Source organism: Rhododendron vialii, chromosome 12a, assembly GCF_030253575.1.
Source record: "Rhododendron vialii isolate Sample 1 chromosome 12a, ASM3025357v1".
NCBI lineage: Eukaryota > Viridiplantae > Streptophyta > Magnoliopsida > Ericales > Ericaceae > Rhododendron > Rhododendron vialii.
In genome coordinates, this window is record NC_080568.1 from 9,106,603 (window position 1) to 9,128,348 (window position 21,746).

The 21,746-nt window shown below is 38.4% G+C and overlaps 1 protein-coding gene across 9 annotated transcripts in view; it reads left to right on the forward strand.

Annotated features, from left to right (window-relative positions):
• The first annotated feature begins 1,833 nt into the window (after positions 1-1,833).
• The window catches only part of LOC131310505 (zinc finger BED domain-containing protein RICESLEEPER 2-like), a 28,057-nt gene continuing 8,144 nt past the window's right edge, over positions 1,834-21,746 (forward strand). Inside the window, exons 1-8 of one of the 9 annotated variants that reach the window (XR_009195231.1) lie at positions 1,848-1,973; positions 2,094-2,255; positions 6,374-6,464; positions 7,082-7,161; positions 10,634-10,929; positions 11,128-11,577; positions 12,292-12,527; positions 17,390-17,704. Coding sequence is in view for 1 of the 9 variants with exons in the window: in XM_058337562.1 (XP_058193545.1) it covers positions 3,327-3,504; positions 4,425-4,835; positions 4,928-5,013 (675 nt within the window). In the remaining 8 variants the exon portion in view is untranslated. The other 8 variants (XR_009195236.1, XR_009195234.1, XM_058337562.1 and 5 more) reach the window with 8 other exon arrangements.

Here is a 21,746-nt window from a genome sequence, read left to right on the forward strand (position 1 = left end):
ATCAACATGAGTTTCTATTTGGTTCTTCTAATCAATTAGCTCTACAATATGGACGAGTTCAATATTGAATTGAAGGCGATATGGGGTCAGAACTGGTTGGGGGTTCAGTCCCCTACGAAACTTGAGACAAGACTTCTCCGTTCTTTTGTTTGTTGGGTTTATTCTAGTTATTGGTTGGGAACATAGCTGCAAATAAACTGAGCTTGACTCGGTCAAGGCTCATTCGAATTTGATTTGGGTACTAAGCAAATCGAACTTAAATGAATTTTAATTTTAAGCTCTTTAATAAATAAGTCGAGCCTTAACCTGACAGCATTCAGCTTGATTGGACTCGCGAACTCGGTGTATATGTATATAGATCATAAAATTTCACAATAATCTTGAAAATGTATAAATTTTTACATGTGCATAATAAAAAAATTTCATAACTTGCATATGTATAATAAATTTTTAAAAGTACTATAAACTTAAATTTTAATATGTTCTATAATTGATTAGATGCATGAACTTATTTAAGTACAAAATAAAATTTCCATTTTTAATGCTAGACTTTTATGAGAGCGTTATATTTAATATTTTTTACTCGTTAAGTCTCGTGAACAAGGGCAAAGTTCGATTCCCGTAAGCACCTATCGCTTCCCCAAATCTCTTAGGATAAAGTAGATTAGTACTATTATGATTAACGAATGGCAAAAAAAAAAAAAAAAAAGTCTCGTGAACATGTTCGAATTTAAGTAGCAAGTTCAGTTCAACCCGGGCTTGTTAAACTTTCATTGAATTTGAGCTTGGCTAAAATTCCCTTAGCTCTTTTTGGAATCTATAGAAAGGAAAGGAAAAAACAAAAAGAAAAAATTTAAAAAATTTCCTTCTATTGTTTGGTTGGAAGAAAAAGAGCGAAGAAAATAAGAATTTTAAGCGTAATGAATAATAAATTTTGCCTCCTATTTTCCTCTCATTTTCCTTCTCTTTTATTTTCCTTTCCATGTGTTAGGGCATCCACACCAGACTCTTTATATTTTGGACCAAATCACACCTTAAAAAGTCACTTTATTAATTTAGCTATCAACTTTTAAAATGTCTCATGCATCAGGCTCTCTATATTAAAATTAGCCTATTAAAAATATTATTTCTTTTTTATTAATCTTTAAAAAAATCTCTCAATCAAAACCACAAATTTTGTTCCGACCCAACCCCAACAAAACGAAACCCAATTTTGATCCGACCCAGTCTACCCCTCTCTCTCAATCTCTCACTTTACTCTCTGTTTTTCAACCCAACCCAAACAAAACCCTCTTTTTGTTCCGACCAGTTGATCAAACCTCAATTTCTATTCTGAACTCACCCTCTCGAAGGCGTCGATTACAGGGGGTTCGATCAAAGAAGGCGTCGACCACAGGGGGTTCGATCAAAACCCCAATTTTTGTTCCAACCAGTCGATCAAAGAAGGCCCATGGCCGGCGTCGCTCGAGGCCATGCCGTCGGTGAAGTAACGGAGTCGGGGCTCGAGCTGCTTGGAGAAGGCCATGCTGTCGGTGAAGGCAAGTGGGGTACAGATTTAATAGTAAAAAAATGGATGGTTGATTAACAGGGCCTCGCAAGAAGAAACGAGGCACTGTAGCTCCAGCTACTCCTCCGGTTATTTCCACGAGGCTGGTAAACGGTGATTTTCAGGGTTTGGGTCGCTACTTTAGTGTAGAAGAGGGAGTAGTGAGTGAGATGCGGATGCTCTTACAAACAGAGCCTTAAAAACATGATGAAAAATTCGATTGGCTCGTTAGCCGCCTGGCTGGATCCATCTGGTTATTAGGGTAAAGCTCACGCTGCCATCAGAAACCCTACACACACACACACACACTCTCTCTCTCTCTCTCTCTCTCTCCTAATTTCTTTGTCCCGTTGCCTGCCGCCTTGATTTTGTCGAACTTCCGTTTCAAAGATGGAGATTAATTACTCCTTAGAATCGCCAGGAAAAGGTACTATTCTTTTTCTCTGTCTGAAGCTAAATCCAACTTTGGTCAAGACACCAGAAAACACATGTAATCCTTTTGATTTGGCCACAACAAGTTGTATTGATATATGTAATTTGTTATCAGAAGATTGCAGTTGGATGTTAAATAAGCTGCGTGGTGGTATTTTGGGTGCAGTGAGATATAAGCCTTTGGTTATTACAGTCTATCAAGGGCCCAGATTTCCTATTGCTGCAATCCATTACCGTCCGACCGTGATTTCTCTGTATAATAAAATGCGCGCCATAGGTAATTTCATTTGGTAACTGTTACTGCCTCCCGAATCGAGTTAATTTAATTCTTATGAATGTCTTAGATCCAAGAAAATGTAGATGTTACATAGACTCGGGTACAAGTATCGGGTTCTAATATGAAGAGTCAATTCAATTTCATCTTGTTTTCATGTCAATTTTTTAAGTTTCATGTCAATTACTTTTCAGTGCAAATAAATTAAATTTCAACAATTAGAGGTACTGATTCTTGAATCCCACTATGAGCGAACCAATTGTAGTTACTAGACTTAGGAATAAGAATAGCTTTGAATCACGGCCAAGAATCCCACTCTGAGCGAACCAATTGTAGTTACTAGACTTAGGAATAAGAATAGCCCAATTGTAGTTACTAGACTTAGGAATAAGAATAGCTTTGAATCACGGCCAACCAACCTTAACTTATAATTATCTAGGGGTGGCAAATTAGACCCAAACTCATTAATCAACCCAGACCCATCTATTAAAAAATAGACCCAACCCAACCCAATTATTAATTGGGTCAGAATGGGTCCAACTCATCTAACCCATTTATTAATTGTGTTTTAATTGGGTCAACTTAAATGACCCAATGGGTGAGGAGTATAACCCAACAAAGAAACCCTTTATCAATCAATATTGATCTCCTCCCTTCCTCGCAAGTCTCGACCTCTCTCGCCGAGCGAATTCGTTTGTTCTTCTGAAGCTTCAGGTACGTCTCTCTCTCTCTCTCTCTCATCTGGGATTCGTTCAGAAACCCTAATCTAAACCCTAATCTCTATTGAAACCCCGACCAATTTCCTCTGGTTGAAGTAGTAGTGGGTTGTGGTTCTAAAACTCTCGTTTGATTTCGGAAGGACATGGGACTATGCCTGTGCTTCTTGTGTTTGATTCCAGTTAAACAACCCACTTGGACAAACCAGAGGAAATTGGTTCTTCAATTTGGGTCTATTCTTCTTTGCAAAAAAAATATTTAGGAAACTCTGTGACTAAACTTAATTGTTGTTTGAATTTTATCTCTTTGGGCTAATCCTGAAACTATTTTTCTGCATGAAGAATTTGAAGAGGTGCGATGGAGGAAGAATTGGGAGAATTTGAAGATTTTGAAGTGGTTGATGAGTTGTCTTCAAGTGCTACGAGGAAATTTAGATGCATGACATCTTCAGTGTTGACAGAATTTGATAAACACAAGGATGGTTCTGGGAAAGAAAGGGCAAAATGTAAAAGGTGTGATCACAACTATCTTGCTGGTGAGAGTGGCACTAGTAATTTAATCCATCACTTGAAAAAAATGCATAAAGACGATGACACTTTGTTCGTTAATCAACCGTTGAATCAGGAAATTTATAGGGAACTACTTGCAAAGGCCATTGTTGACCATAATTATTCCTTTTCATTCGCAGAACATGCAAGCAATAGAAGGCTTCATGCTTATTTGAATAGGGATGTCAAATTCATTTCAAGAAACACTGCAAAATCAATTGTGGGGAAGATGTACCAGAGAGAAAAAGAATCTCTTAAACATGCTTTAGAGTTAATCCCGAGTAAGATTTGTCTCACCTCTGATTTATGGTCTTCAATCACATCTGATGAATATATGGTTTTGACCGCACACTATGTGGATGAAAATTGGGTTTTGTTGAATGTCTTCGAGAACTTCCTTTCACAACAAGCAAGAAAGTTTGTCAAGATATGCCAACGAGATGGAATTCAACCTACACGATGCTTGAGACTAGTCTCAAGCATCGATCTGCCTTTCTCCACTTGAGCATGATTGATCCATACTATAATACTTGTCCCTCGGAGGAGGAATGGAATATTGCAGAGAAAATAGCAAGGTTCTTGGAGCCATTTTTTCATATCACTACTCTCTTTTCAGGCTCTTATTATCCTACTGCAAACTTGTACTTCCATAGAGTGTGGAGAATTCAAGTGCGCATTTTGAAAGAATTAGAAAGTGAGGATCAAGTAATTCAAGTAATGGCAAAAGTTATGAAAGAAAAATTTGGTAAATACTGGGATTGTTATAGTGTTGTGTTGTCGTTTGCTATCATTTTAGATCCCCGATACAAGTTACAGTTCGTTGAGTTTTGTTATGAAAGGCTCTATGGCAATGAGGCGGTTAGTCGGGCGAAGATTCTTCGTGACAAATTATATGTCATTTTTAAAGGATATTTGCAGCACTCTACTGGAAATTCAAGCACTATGGCACAAATGTCATCTTGTGGAACACCTGATTGTGATACTAGAGATGATCTTGAGGGTTTTGATACATTTACGAGCCAACTTGTAGGTCCAAGTATAAGCAAGTCACAATTAGATATTTACTTGGAAGAGAGCAGACTTAACCATAGGGAACATGAGAACTTGAATGTCCTTGGATTTTGGAAAGAACAGTGTCATCGTTTCCCAGAACTTTCCCTGATGGCTCGTGATATACTGAGTATCCCTATTACTACGGTGGCCTCTGAATCGGCATTTAGTATTGGTGGTCGCATACTTGGTAAGTATCGAAGTTCTCTTTTACCACAAAATGCCGAGGCTTTGCTATGTTGCCATGATTGGTTATTTGGAGTACCAGGTAAATCTCTCACAATTTAGTTTCTTGTATTCGTCCAATTTTTTAAGTAATTGTATATTGAACTCTATTCTTGTTTGTTGCTTCCCTATTAGATGCACAAGATGAAGACGAACGCTTGGTGGAGGATCTTGAGAACTCGTGCATTTCTCAATCGGATGCACATATGGATGATGAGTAAAGTGGAGCCGATTGGACTTCCAAAAACTCTGACAGAAAAACTTATTCAGGAAGCCCTTTAGCGGTTGTTAGTACTGCTCAATATTTGAAATTCATAATTCTCTATTGTAGTATCTCAATTGTGGCCAGGAGGGTACTAGTTATTGAGTCGAGTATTTGTGATTGCTTGTGTTGAGTCTATCGTGCAATTGCTGGGTCTCATCGGGAACTCCTACTAATTTACTGTGTTCTTTTTTTTATTTATTTATCCGCACTATGTTACTTCTCAAACAGCAAAATTCTCCCTTTCATGTTCAAGGAGAAAACTCGTGGTTCTTTAACAGAGGGAGACTCTAAATGGAAGACAACAGTCTTTGTTGTTCAGTAAGTGTGCAGGGGTAATTTGGTAATTTTAGTGTATATGAATATTTTAGTCATTTAAATATTTTAGTAATTTTAGTGTACATGAATATTATTGGTATATCTAAATTAAACCTGTGCATAACAAATAAATGACATTATTCACGAGAGTCCAAACGAGACCCATGTGGAATGTGATAGGCTAGCGGGGAGGAGTGGGGGAAGTGAAGAGTATGGAGACTAGACAGATAAGGAGAGACGGTAATATGGTAATCATGTGTAGTGGGTAATTTGGTCATTTTAGTAGTATAGGGTAGTAATTTTAGTGTACATGGGTATTTTAGTCATTTAGATTTACAGGGGCAATGTGGTCATTTTAATGTACATTGGTATTTTAGTCATTTTAAATTTTAGTATATATTATGTAATTGGGTTAATGGGCGGGTCGGGTTTGATTTTAAATAAATGAGTCGGGTCGGGTATGAGTAATTGAACTCATAATTAATGGGTCTAAATGGATCAATGACCCATTAAAGATCCAACTCACTTACAACTTGCCCATTTTGACCTAAATCCGCCCATTTGACACCCCTATAATTATCCAACAAGATTTGTCATTTTAAGTTAGAAACATTTTGAAGTCCCAAAAAGCAATTCCGGATGTTGGAGATTAGGGCAGCCAACTTTGAGCTTAAACCTGTGTTCTTGAATGCTGGGACTGCACTTTAGTACTAGAAACGTGATTTATAAACTGAAATTATGGTTATATAATGCTGAAAACAGAATTCCTAAGGTGCTGAAACTGTAAATTGTTGCTGGAAATGAACTATAGGTGCAGGAAACTGGGTGTTTCCACGGGTTGATTCGGGGCTGAAAGAGGCCATAATACCTAACTGTGGGAAGTGATTAAGTCTAGTTAATAATGAATATAGTAAGGGATTAATTCCACTGATTATATGCTTCTAGGACAAATTCACTGAAAATGAAGTTGAGTACACTTCATTAGTTGAGGAATTTTTTAGGCACAAAGCCAACGTACTCTACAAAGACTGGAAATGGAGAATGGACAATCATTACGGCAAGACAAAGGAAGAAGGCAAGGACTCTTAGGGGGTGTTTGGATGGGCCATTTTTACATTTTCCAATTCTAATTTTTGGGTTTTGGGTGTTTGGCAAGAAGAGGGAAAATGAGTTTTGAGGAAAATGAGTTTTGGGTTTTGATGTTTCTAAAATAAAATCGAGAATGAGGGAAAAGGAGCTTTTTGAATTGTCATTTTCCCATTTTGGAATTCTGGCATGCCAAAAAGACCACCCTATCCTCTCCTTTTTGGAATAATCTCCACTTTGCCCTTGAAAATATCAACGTTATCTGTCCAAATTCGGAAGTACATTTAAAAAAAATTAAAAAATGTACTTTATACACCAGTGATTTCAGTTCATGCACCAATCCAATTCGGAAGTACATTTAAAAAAAATTAATTAAAAAATTATTTATATACATTATACACCATTATTAATAACCAGGGGCAACATAGTAAAAAATCAATTCATAATTCATTTTTATTCCATATCTTCCAAACACTACTCCTACTGCAAAATGCATTCTGCACATATCATCCAAACACTCTACCAAATACAAAATACATTCTGATCATAATCCCAAAAGTCAAAAAGGCAAAAAGTAAAAAATGAAAAGCCAAAAAGTTGCCTCCCAAACACCCCCTTAACAGCATCCTTTTCCAAGGACAAGCATGGATGGAGGGAAGTTTATAATCGATCTTATATTCAACTATCCAGATGCGCGCCGTAGGTAATTTCATTTGGTAATTGTTACTACCACCTGAATCGAGTTAATTTAGTTCTTATGGATGTCTCAGGTCCAAGAAAATGGCGATGTTACATAGACTCGTGTACAAGTATCGGGTTCTCACGTGAAGAGTCAATTCAATTTCATCTTATTTTCATGTCATATTTTTATCAAGTTTCATGTTGATTACTTTTCAATACAATTGAATTATATTTCAACAAATTAGAGGTATTGATTCTTGAATCCCACTATGAGCGAACCGATTGTTGTGAGCTTTGAATTACGACCAAGCAACCTCAACTTATAATTATCCAACAAGATTTGTAATTTTAAGTTAGAAACATTTTGAAGTCCCAAAAAAAAATTTCCGGCATATTGGAGATTAGGGCAGCTGATGAGCTAAAACCTGTATTCTTGAATGCTGGGACTGCACTTTAGTACTAGAAATGTGATATAGAAACCGAAATTATGGTTTATGATGCTGAAAACAGAATTCACTGTAAATTGTTGCTGGAAATGTACTATAGTTGCAGGAAACTGGTTGTTTTTGCTGAAAATGTGACAAAGTCGCTGAAAATGTGTTTTTTAGAGCAAATAATTGTTATATAGATCCACGAAAATCGTGATCTCCCAACGGTTCAGAAAACAATGAGCCGTTACTATGGCTCCTTTCTATTGCCACAGTTTTCTATTGGACGTTACTATAGCCCCTTTGTGTGGAACGGGCCACCATACTTTTTCCCTCAAAACATTTTTCATTTAGGCGCCCAAATATCCCGCTATCAGATTTCCCCTCAAAATAGGATTCAGATTCTCTCCATAGAACTCTCTCCACCCATCTTCCACAACTTTCAACGGCAAGCTGCATTAATGAGCTCATCCAACGGCTGAGATTAAACCAAATCCCAAAGTATTGAACTCTTAAGGCTCATGACGTATCTCTTTTTCTCTACAAACAGCAAAGGACATGCCATTTTCTCCAAATTACTACCCAGTGGAAAAAATCCCCAACCCAGTGTCAAAAAATTTGGCCCTAAATCCCATCCTATAACCCACCTCTTTTCATCTCTCTCTCTCTCTCTCTCTCTCTCTCTCTCTCTCTCTCTCTCTCTCTCTCTCTCTATATATATATATATATATATACACAGTCGGGTTCCGGAGAGGGATCCCGCATTTTTTAAAAATGCGGGACTCTTCTTCCTGATTGAATTTCGATGATCCGAGCCGCTCAAAGTGATCAGAACGTGATTTTAAGGGTCCCCGCGAGAAATCAGCAAAAAAAATGACCGGGAAGGGCTTTATCCGAGCAGTTTTCATTGAACGGTTCAAAAAAAACTGCTCGGATGAAGCCCTTCCCGGTCATTTTTTTCGCTGATTTCTCGCGGAGACCCTTAAAATCACGTTCTGCACACATTGAACGGTTCGAATTTTCAAAATTTGATCGGGAAATGAAAGTCCCGCATTTTAACAAAGTGAGGGATCCCTCACTTGATAATTTGTGTGTGTGTGTGTGTATATATATATATATATATATATATATATATATATATATATATATATATATATGTGGACTGTAAGTATTTGAGATCATTCATCTTGAACGCTGAACAGTACAATCAAACCCTATTTTTTTCCAGAAAAACGGACCAAATCAAATGGTGAGTTGGGACAGACATGTTATCGGAGGCGATTCGTATCATCATAGCTGAAGTCGTCGGACTGATTGCACGGGAGCCGCCGGACTAATCACATTGGGTTTGTGCCGGAGCCACCAAGCTGATCGCATTGGGTTTGGGGATAACGATCTTGTGTTTTATTTCTTGAGAAAATGGATTGTTAGCTGCCGCTTGGAGAGAAAAACAGAAACGACGTCATGTGCCTTAAGAGTTCAATAGTTGGGGATTTGATTTAATTTCAGCCATTGGATGAGCTCATTAATGCAGTGGCACCTTGGCAGATGGATGGAGAGAGTTCTGTGGAGAGGATCTGAATCCCCCAAATAAGCCCCAAGTCTTTTCCTCTTCTGTCACTGGTGTATCACTTCCATTGCTGCTCTAAACATCGGTTTCTCCTCCAGGCCACACCAAACATCGGTTTCTACTTCACGCCAGGTGGGTTACTCCCTCCTTCCTCTCGCTGTAATCTCTGTCTCTCTGTTCTCTCACTTCAATCGATTAGAATCAGCTCATGGGGTGAGCAAAAGAAGCGGTTGCTTCCGGCCCCCCAAATTTCATTCTTTGACAGATTTGAATATGGTTTTTTCGTTCATAAACTTAGAGAGAGAGACAGAGATGTGGACAAAAGTACATAAAGCTGTGCAATGTGAAGAAAATCAATTTTTGTGTTGGTTTGTAGAGATTGGTCCCAAAAGTGATAATTGGGAGAAAAAATCAAACAGTCTTTATACTTTATAGGTAACTGTTTCTGAAAATGAGGACCGTCTATTTTTTTCGAGAACCAAGGACCATCTATTGTACGGAGTATATGGTATCGTTTCTTCTTTAACTGAAATAACTCTTAAGAATATGAAAACATCTTTTTGGTATCGTGCTTGAAATGGAGTGACAGTCCAGATCTTGTTTAGGATCAGATTCTGGCAGAGGCTTTTGCTCTGTTTTCCGTAGATTCACATCCACACAACAAAGTTAAATAAACCAAAACCCAAAGTCATTTCACCACCATCCACGGTTTCGCACATGCATAAATTAAATCAAACAAGCCAACCAACGAGGACAATAGATGTAGCTGGCTTATTTCCACATATTTTATTTCTTCTCTCGCCTTCTACCTCTACATGTAGATGCATGTGTTGACATGATATATCCATGTATCTTGGATTTGGGTAATCAAATCAGTTTGGGTGTCTAAAAACCAGTTTTTTTCCTCTCTCCTTTTCTTTTTGAAGTTCTTTGGTTTTGGAATCTGCATGTGATTTGATTGATATAGTGGCTTTTTTATTTTCCTTTCTTATATCAGGTTCATCTAATGCGTGTGAGACTAGGATTTCGGTGATTTTGCTTTCCATAGCCTTCAATTACATACTTTTAGTTCTAATATCCTATTGGAGTAGAAGGTTGGAAGCTATAATTGTTTTCCTTGTCTGACGTGCTGGTGTGATGCGGCTGATGCCTGTTGTTTGCTGCATATGAAGTTAGTTAATGGCTCAAAATTTGGTTAGGTGTTGCTGATATTGGTAATTAACATTTTGGGAATGAAAGAATTCCTTCTGCTGCTTTTGAATCTATCTCTGCTGGCTTTGGTTTTTTACTTTTCTTCATAGTCGGGTGTTGCTGTTCTTATTTAATCTCAATATTGAATGCCTTTTAGAACTGTAACAAAAACTTGTGAGCTGTTTTAAATAGAATGCTTTGCTACCCTTGTTTTTTCTTTTTGTGGGCATTTTGGATGTCTTTCATGTTATTGTTTGGCAGTTTCTTGGTCTTCATATTTTGTAACTTCAAATGTTTATCTATAGTTCAGAGATAGACAAAATGCCCAAAGGAAGAAAACTGAGGCTCCAACCAGGTTTTTTGGCAAATCAAGTCATGCCAGATTATGAGAGAGAAAGAAATGAGACAATAGATACTATTTTCTTTTGGGGTGAAGGGTATTGCAACTTCTTTGTGGGGTTCGGTTCAGCACAAGCGTGCAAATGCGAATGGAAAGCGTAGTACGGTTGAGTTGGATGATGATGACTATACACCTTCATATGATGAGGATGACCAGACTATGACAGTGATATTGATCTCTCTCCCCCACAGCGATGCAGAAGTGAGTCAAGTCCTCGTGCGCTTGTCTGTTAGCTCTTTTAACTATGAACTCTATATATATTTCCACCTATGCACTACCACTAAGTTGATTACTCTCCTTTTTCCTCTGGGAAGTTCTTTTATTTTTCATAGCCTTTAAGTGTAATTATAATCATTCTATGTCTGTTATTCTAATTGTCTTAATTATTTGTTATTGCAGACATGAAAAAGAAACTATACCGCACTTTGGACATGGAGGTTGGTCCTCAGCCTAATAAATCACAGAATGTTTCACGAGATACTCCATCACGCATCAATTCACAGCATGCCCATCAACACAGTGCTTCACAGCCTACCCACTCACATAGTGCTTCACACCCTTCCCAACAACATGGTGCTTCACACCCTTCGCTATCACATGGATCTTCACAGCCTGCACCTCCTCCTGCTAGTGCTTCCCAGTCTTACCAGGCCCATAGTACTTAATGACCTCAGCCACAGCCCGCTCAACAACAGACCGTGCAGCCACAATGTGCTCAATCACAGCCCATTCAGCCACATCCCGCTCAACCACAGCCCATTTAGCCACAAGATGAGGACACTTTGAGTGAGCAGATAATATAGATGGCGAGTTATTCGATGAAGTTGAAGTTGGAATAAGAGGGATCCCGTAAGCTGCTCTTATTTCCCCAAAAACTTGATATCATGTTTTATATTGATAGATGAATCAAATATTCGAACCAAAAGAGTAATCACACGGTTGTTGGACATTGTGGTGTTTTGGGTGCAGTGAGATATTGAGATATAAGCCTTTGGTTATTACATTATATCAAAGGCCCAGATTTGCTATTGCTGGAATCTAGTACCGTTCGACCGTGATTTCTCAGTATAATAAGATGCAAGCCGATAGTAATTTTCCGTAAGTGATACTGCCATTTGAATCGAGTTAATTTAATTTTTATGAATGTCATAGATCCAAGAAAATGTCGATGTTACATAGACTCAGGTACAAGTGTGGGGTTCTAATATGAAGAGTCAATTTAGTTTCATCTTATTTTCATGTCAAATTTTTATCAAGTTTCATGTCGATTACTTTCAGTACCATCCAATTAAATTTCAACAATTAGAGGTACTGATTCTTGAATCCCACTACAAGAGAACCAATTGTTGTGAGCTTTGAATCACGACCAACCAACCTCAACTTATAATTATCCAACAAGATTTGTAATTTTAAGTTATAAACATTTTGAAGTCCCAAAAATCAATTCCGGCATATTGGAGATTAGGGCTCTGCTAGTGTTGGAGTTTGCTCTTTTCCTCTAGTTTTTTATTTTTATTCAATAGAACATGTGTACCATAATGTATATTATTTGTTCCTATACAGCTCAATGGCGGAATATGTAAATTGTATTGAAGAATTGTAGCCAAGTGTCCGGGAATGGGATGAAACCCATATTAATCAAGTAGTTGCAGACGGAGGCATTCAATTTGATCTCTTTGACAGACTCCACAAACCGCAACTTCTTGATTTATTGAAGAAGTACGTGAATGCGGAGCTTCCCAGGGACAATGGACTGGCGCCGTATCAAATGTTTAGGTGTTGGCCACGATTACTTTTTGGTATGATTATTCTGAATTTCCACTTCGTCTTTCCTTATTGAATTGTCCAACTTTGAGCTAAAACTTGCGATCTTGAATGCTGGGACTGCACTTTAGTACTACAAACGTGATTTAGAAACTGAAATTATGGTTTATAATGCTGAAAACAGAATTTCTGGGGTGCTGAAACCTTGTATGTATCACAAGTTTCAGCAAGTCATTCTAATAAACAAGTTTCAACATTTTACCATTTCGTTCACACTAACAAAAATGTTGTTAGCAACAACTTCTTTCTCAATAACTTTTTCACTCGCATACCCATCAACAATTTATTCTCTAGTGGAAACAACTTGACATTTCTCACCAACTTATTCACTACCAGAAACAACTAACAACTTTTCAATAACAAAAAAAAATCTCCAAGTTTTTTCTTGGTGGAAACACCCGAGGTTCAGATGCTAGCTAGTAGAGAGCCCAAAAACTTTGAATCATTAAATAGCTTAGCTGCCAAGTAGTTGTGGTCTTTTTGAAATAGTGTTGATGCTGTACTTAGCAGGCATGTAAATCCTAGTCCTTCTAACTGTACTTTTACTTAGAAAACACCAACCTTTTAATATTCTTCTTATCTTTCAGTTGATGTGTGTTCAAGATTAACATAACATCAAATTGGTTGGAAACAATTTCCTCGAAGTTCTGTTAATTAACTTGGCTGCTGTTATGAAAAGTTGTTAAGTTTGACTGCTTTGTCTTCAAAAGAAAAAAAAAATTCGATGGGACCAGTGGGCTTCTTTCTGTTCTTTGGTAATTATAAGCATGATTTGAAACTTTTGAATTAAAGGTGTTGGAACTGTTAATTGCAGGTGATAATAACAAAAATTTCTTTTCCAGTGTTTTGTGCTTATGTCTGATGATGATTTTTTTCTGTTAGCTTAGATACATTGATCCACACATTTGGTGGCCGTGGTGGGTAGATCTTCCTGGTTACGGTTGGCGGTGGGTGGGTAGTGTGAAGCAGATGGTGGCAGAGGAGGACAATGGTGCGGTGGGAGGGATATTAGCATAATCTACCCTAAACGGACTCCCAAAGATTGACAGTTGTTTAGTATGCAAAAGAGGAACTTAAAAATATTCATTTTTTCCCCTCAAAATAATCCCCTTTTTTTTAGATTGAAAGAAATCATTAATATTTTAGTAAAGGGTAATGCCAAGTCCACGATCCTTTCTTTTAATGCCACGACTTTTCCCATGTTTGGACTATTATAGCTTCCTTGGTTAAACAGAGATGCCTTCTCTCATCTTTGAATTTTCTGTTCTGTTCCAACTCCTTTCTAGTTTCTACTTTGTCGTCTTTTTTCCTTTCCCTCTCACTACTTCACAGCAATGATCAAACCCTGTTATTGCTCACCTGCTTAATTTTGACTCTTTCTCTTCGAAAACAACAAAGTACCCCATCTCTTCCAAGATCCAACTCCCAATTTACATGAATAGAGGTAATAGCAGCATCTTCAATCTGTGAATTGAAAATGGAAATTGAAACTAAGATTAATGAGTAAAGGAGAAAAACACAACCCAGTTTTGCCTTTTCCAAGATCGCGTTGGCAATCTTAGACATTGTCCACCCCCAAAGAAGTCTTTAACAGTCATCGTCGGCGCCGAAAAAGGTCTTGACGACCTCTGGCCCTCTGCCGGCAAGGATTTTGGATCTGGTACACTTAGGATTCCAAAATGACTTAAAGAGAGAAGATAAATGAAAGAGGAAGATATGGGGCTGACCAATGACGCGAACAGAAAAGAGGAAAAGTAAAGCCAAGGGAAACAAATTGGGGGCAAAATTGTAAACAGAACAGAAAAGGTTGTGGCACTACAGAAATTAGTCGTGGCATTAGGGCCGCCCTTTAGTAAATTGTGAAAAAATGTTAGAATTATTTGATACAAATATATTATCCTTAAATCCTAATTTCGAATACTAGTCAATTTTTTTGGGAGCAGATAGTAGCCCGTTTGGTTAGAGTGTTGCTAAAAATTGTGTGTTATATGACAAAGTTTTGGGCCCCCATTTTTGTTGGTTAGAGCATCTCTTGTACTGTTGCTAAAATTTAGGAAGTGAATGCTTGTTGTAGTGGTGTTGTTAAGATGTGTGGTAGTGTGAGTTAAAAGATATAAAAATAGATGGGCAAAATACAGAATGCCTCCCTGAGGTTTGTCCGTTTGGCACATAACCTCCCTGAGTTTTACTAATGACCGCATCACCCCCTTGTAGTTTTAGAGTAAAGTGCAACCATTAAGTTTTCCGCTCAAATTAATGGAAAGCAGAGTGGGCAATGAAAAAGATTCGTGTAGCCAACCCCAAGTGATTGAGACTTAATGCTCGGTTTGGTTTGGTTAGAGTGGGCAAGGAAAAAAATAATAGGTAAAGTCAAAATCAACTGTAAAATGACAAGAGTATCCTTTTCCTCATCTTCCTTTTCCTCAACTGTAAAATTACAACAAAACCCCATTGCCGACATCACCAATGCTCCCCTAATTGACTCACCCCTCATCTCTCCAACATGGCAATATACCACACAACCTTCGTGTACCCAGCTCTTCAAATCCACCTCCATCTTCGGCCTCCGCCACCACGACCACCGTCCGCCGGAGGTCCAGATCGACAGCGGCAAGCCTGACCACAGGATCGTGTTCTCTGATCGAGCGGGGAGAGCAGGGCCACGAGCGCCACCAACTCGGCATCGTTCGACGGCGGCGGTGGAGGAAGTACTGGGGCGGCGTCGCACGTCAAATTCCTTTGTGAAGAATCCCCAACTATCCAAACGAACCCTAAATAAGCCACCAAATAAGCCACCAGTTCTGTTTTTGTTTAATTAAAGCTAGAGATAAACACCAGAAAAAGGATACGACTAGTAATCATAATAAACTCAAATCCTTTGGCATTCTGTTCAATCTTCTGGGTTAGTGCAACTCCATTTTGCTTACAATATGCTTCTGCAATCACTTGAGTTGGATTTGGCTTATTTGCGTTTACACTTGGACTCGATCTACCCCAAATTTCCACACCCATCTCTCTCTCTCTCTCTCAACGTGTTAAGGAGAGTAAAAGCTATTTATTTAAGAAAGGGTAACGTGGTCTTTTTACTTTTGCCGTTAACGGAGTTAGGAGTTGCACTTTACTCCAAAACCACAGTTGGGTAATGTGGTCATTAATAAAACTTAGGGGGGTCATTTGCCAAACGGACAAACCTCAGGGAGGAAATCTGTACTTTGCCCAAAATAGATATATGTGTGCATGTGGATGCACCCCCTCCTCGAGCTGAGTTTTGTTCACCTTTTTTAAAAGAGGGTGAACATTGCCCTCCTTACGGGGATAAACATGACATCACTTAGGTGGAACACCGGTCGCAGGGGTTTTAAAGCCCCCAAACGAACAAGCCCAGGTAATGATTGGTTGCCAAAGTATCCTAAGGTGGAACACCGGCCGCATGGGTTTTAAAGAAGAATTAGAAGAATTTGGGGATAGCTACGGGTGCCAGAAACTATGCTTTTTAATTGATTTAGGTATGAACCCATTTCACCCACAATGTCAGCTTTCTTGCACACTGCCCAAACAAGTATAGTTATAGCAACCCTGTTTCCAATCGGTCAAGAGCTTGAAGCCCAAGCTTCCTTTCTTGGAGTGTGAACTGAATTCCAACTAACTTTTGCACCAGTGGACCTCAAATCTGCCCCTTTCCCAAGAAAAGCTCTAAAGAATTCCATCAATCTCCTTCAATATCTTGTGACAAATGTGAAGATCGAGCTCCGTTACACCTGGACGCTGAACGACCAAGCTTATTAGCTGAACTTTCCCGCAATTGGATAGAAGCTTATTGGCCCAAGACTTTATTCTGCTTAGCATTTTGTCTTTCAAGAGAATGCAATCACCATGTTTAATCTTGAGGTTACCGAGAGGATCTCCAAGGTATTTGAGAGGCAAACCAGCCTCAGGAATAGGGGACAAATACCTAAGAGCCTGCTGAGTTACTGGGTTTACCACAGCATTGAATGCTGAGCTTTTATCGGCATTGAGCTGGAGCCAGAATAGGACTGAAACTCAAGAGTCTCAACTAAGAGAGGGAGTCAGCCCCACAAAATAAACAGATCATCTGCAAAGATGAGATGAGATAACCTTAGCTTTTTGATCTTAGGTGGTAAGTGAATCTCCCTGATCAATCTTGTGCTGCAACAGGCTGAGAATACCTCCATTACTTGCAGAAATGAGTTGGGGTAGATGGGATCTCTTTGCCTCACGCACCTTTTTTTCTTGGAAAACACCCTTCAGCTCGCCACTAAAATAGGAAGAAAAATAGTAGTAGTTGCTCTCTATTGAACCCTATGTTACTTGGAACATGGATCGTTCTGGTACAAGAAACAGGGACTGGAATGCAGTATGCCACCTCTCCTAAATGGTGGTACGATAGTGTAGGCTTCTATAAGTTCTATTGAGTGCAAATTACAGTAGTATTTCTTTCAAGCAATAAAATCGAGTACAATAAAGATCATTTCCCAAAACTTTATGTGACACTTTTCTAGGAGCATAGTAACCAATCTTTTAACATCTTCTCTTGCCAAAACTCCGTCCCATCTAGGATTTTTAGTTGATTACATTTGATTTCTTAGGAAAGCTTGGCGGATCACTTTGGATCATTTGATTACAACTCGCTACATTTCTACCATTCCACGGTGACATAGGTTGACATTGAACCACTGAATGGACAAATATGGAAGCTCACCTTCCATTCTATTTCGAAGTATATATGTACACATAAGTCTCTTTTTCCCTCTCAATGTGCTTGTTGATTGCACTGTAGTATCTTTAGTTCTAATAGAAATAGATATTCCTGATTCAGGGATAAGAAGTTGGGTGGTAAAAAGAATGTGGGAGGAGAATGCATCTAGAGTTATGGTTGCAACGGGCATGCAGTTCTCAATGCTAGGGAAGACTATTCGTCATTGTTCATTTTGTTCCTTCTGTTGGTAGTCGGAGTTGCTGCCTTTTGTGTTTGGTAAGGTTAGAATACTAACTAGTGCTTTTGCGATCTTGTAATTTGTTGTGGGGCATAAATTTGGGTATGTATTGACGGTGTATGATATATTTAATCACACATTAGTGTTGGTAAATTATGGTTTTTTATTTTTAACCTCTAGCTAACATTTCTGATTTCTGTTGAAAGAGAGCTGTTATTCTCTTTACCAGGACTTGCGCCGGTCAGCCTAGTGACATGTCGTCGTTGGCAAACAATGCCTCCATTTTAGCACTACTTCTGCCAGAAGTTATTTCTAGGGCTGCTCAAAAAATCCGGTGAACCGTGAAACCGGTCCGGACCGAACCGATCCGTACCTTTTGGATTTTGTCTGTGGATTAATGGTCTGGACACGGATTGAAAACTTAGAAAACCGTGACTCGCGGTTCGGTCCATGGATTTTCATTACGAAACCGTGGATTAACTGAACCGGACCGTGAGATATATATATATATATATATATATATATATGTGTGTGTGTGTGTGTGTGTGTGTGTGTATTTATATAATAAATTGTTAGTAATGTTAACACTTTTATCCACCAATTTTAGTATTTTATCTTAATAATGGTATACTGTAGATGTACATAAAATATAGGGAGTAAATCGTAATTTTTTTGTATAAATTACAGGTAACCCTAGTTGAGTTTCAGTAGTTCGTTTCTTTTTCGGTTCTTTTATGTTATGTAATGTACTATAATGATACAATCCTACTAGAGTTCTAGATTCTTTTGAATTTGATTTCTGAAGTAAGTCTTTGGTAGTTTATGTAACAAGTATTTTCTGGTGGTAATAAACTTAATTCTGAATGTAACCTTCTTCCCTTTTATTGTGGGATATATGCTTGATCTTTATTTTTGCTAAAATCCGTGGACAAAATCGTAACCGATCCGTGAGTCACGGATCGGATTAGAACTGGACCGTGGGACTTTTGGTCCGGTTACGAATTTCATTTTGTAAAAACCGTGACTAGCAGTTCGGTCCTTGGATTCCTAAAAATCCGAACCGAACTGGACCGCGAGCAACTTATTTCCATACCCATTTTTCCCACCTTCAAAGGCCAATGTTGTGTTTTTTTCTTCTCTTTTCTTGGAAGCAAAGAATTGCATTCATGAAAAAGAGTCGAGCTAGCGTCAAAATACTAAACCCAAGTAAACACTCTCTCCACACTGTCAGCAAGGATAGGTAAAGTGGGGTTAGCAATCAAAACACTTAGCCGCCTCGGGATGGCAGAGATTCAAATCATAGGTAACAAGACTCCGATGGATATTGCAATGAGAGAGCAACCACTGGCAAGACAGATCTGCAAGGTTACTCTCCAAAACACCAAGTGCTGGTGAGCTCTGGGCAAGAGAACGAAAACGACGGTGTTGTAAATGCTGGTGAGCCCCCAATAACCAGAGCTCATGGATCGCTCCAAAGCGAGTACCCGCTGACATGCAGGAGACTCTGAGCACGAAAACGAGTCGGCACCATGAAAAGCCGGCAAGTCCTTGCGACCACAACGGGCACTGGAAGCAATACAATAACCGAACCAAAACCATCAATCTAAATCCCCTCAGAACACGTTGAAATTAAACTGCAAATGCTCAAAAGTGCAATTGGCCTAGCTTATTTTTTACCAATTTAGCCGGCCAATGTGAGAAATTATTTTAGTTGCCCTTGTATGATTCTTGTAATGAGAATACAGAAAAGATATGGAGAGTTTTTGGGTGCATACCGGTAATTCCTCACACTTGACTAAGCTAACCATGGGGCGGAGAATGCGAACCGAACACCAAAAAAGAGCCTTACTTTCTTATCTTATCCCTGCCGAACCTTTCTCCCACCTCCAAACTGGCCCCTAGTGTATATGGTGATGGCCATTTCGTCCGACGCGTCATCAAGGGAGGCGAAAGTCATTTCCAGAAGGTTAAAGATACTATTGTCATTTCCAGAAGGTTAAAGATACTATTGTCATCGAGGCAAACTCTAAGGGATATTAGTGTAATTTACCTAAGCATACTCCCCCAGGCGCTCTAGAATTGAACGAGAAATTAAAAAATAAATTTCTTTCAAAAACTACTCAACTATTTTTTAGACATTCATACGCTGTAGATTGTGAAACGAATGAAACAAAATTGGACTTATTGGATAAAAATACTGTCATTAAATTCTAGCATTGCATACCAGTCAACTTTTTCGAAAACAAGTTCAGTAATTTCGATAAAGGAATAGCAAACACTACGAGTGTGAGAAAAGTTGTGGACGGGGGAGTAGTGATTTGTTGGTTTTAATGGAGAGGTTTTTATTCGATTACTATTTTGCTCATACTAGTAATTTAATGATAAATTAAAAGCAGCTTAAAATATTATTTTGAGAAAATTTTAAAAACAATTTTGTGACGAAACTTTAAAAATTCTGCACACCAAAAGACACTTCTCCCTCTGTTATTATTAGATTAGAATAAATTCCATCAGGTAGGGTGAACCAAACAAAATGGAAGCTCATGGGAGTAATTGAGGTCGCATTTTATAAAACTTCTTTCATTTGTTTTGTGTGTTTTGTTAGTCTTTTTAAATTTTTGTTAGATTTGCGGGGTATTTTTTAGACTAATCATCCATCTCGACGAGAGGAGTTTATCTTTTTTTATTTTCAGTCTTGCTATTGTAAGCCCACTGAGCTGACGATAAGCACTTTAGAAGACAAGAAAAAATGTATTTTTGTATATTTTTTATACCCTTAATACGCATTCACACATTTATTATTGTCAGCCCATTGAGCTGATTTTAGAATTTTCCTTTTATTTTTGTCTAAAGTATTGTTTATATAAATGTTCTTCAATATCGGTCGATATTTTTTATGCTCTACTAATTCTTCTCGTTGAGACGAATGATCAATCATAAAAAATTACGATAAAAAACAAAATACAAAAAATAAAATTACCGAAAGAAGTTTTAGATTTTTTTTTTTTTACAAGGATGCAACGTCGTGAGCTCCACCCACAATAAGTATATATAATTTTTTTTTTCGTGGGCAATCTAGATTCTCGGCTATATATGGGGTAAGCGTCAACAGCCATCAGAAACCCTAAAACACACACGCTCACTCTCTCTCTCTCTCTCTCTCCCCGCCGCCTTGATGTTATCGAACTTCCGTTTGAAAGATGGAGATTATGTACTCATCAGAATCGCCTGGAAAAGGTACCGTTCTTTTTCTCTCTCTTAAGCTAAATCCAACTTTAGTCAAGACTCCAGAAAACCCATTTAATCGTTTTGATTTGGCCACAAGTAGTAGTATTGATATATGGAATCTGTTGTCATAAGATTGCAGATGGATGTTCAATAAGCCGTGTGGTGGTTTTTTGGTTGCAGTGAGATATTAGCCTTTGGTTATTGCAGTCTATCAAGGGCCCAGATTTGCTATCGCTGGAATCCAGTACCGTTCGACCGTGATTTCTCCGTATAATAAGATGCGCGGTATGTTACTGCCGTTTGAATTAATTTGATTCTGTTACGTACAAGTATCCGCTTTGTAATTTGAAGAGTCAATTCAATTTCATCTTGTTTTCATGTCATCACTCCAGCAAAACCCCAACACCCCAGTTGGATCCGATTCGGAGACCCATTTGGGGGCTCTCCGACCGCCTCTGATATCACCAAGTCCGTTGCTGCCAAGCCCAAGAAATCCACCTCTGCTACACGCCTCGTGCCAGAGTTTGAAAAGAATGCCAACGAGTCACAAAAGAAAAAGAAGGCCAAGGTCGTTGAGGAGTAGAAGAAGTTTCATGTCGATTACTTTTCAATACAAATAAATTAAATTTCAACAATGAGAGGTACTAATTCTTGAAGCCCACTATGAGCAAACCAGTTGTTGTGAGCTTTGAATCACGACCAACCAACCTCAACTTATAATTATCCAACAAGAATTGTAATTTTAATTTAGAAACATTTTGAAGTCCCAAAAAACAACCAACCAACCTCAACTTATGTCAAACGTTTGATGCTAAAATTAGCTTTGCCAATGGTATTTCTCTCTTTAAGGAGTTATCAGCATCTATGCTTATACATGGACTCCGGTTTGTAAGGACTCATTGGTGTTTTTAATGTATATATATATGTAAGGGTGCTTTTGATAGAATCGGGTGTGTCTGTTGTACTTGACTATGGTATCTAAGAAGTCTAGGGTCCGTTTGGATGCGGGAT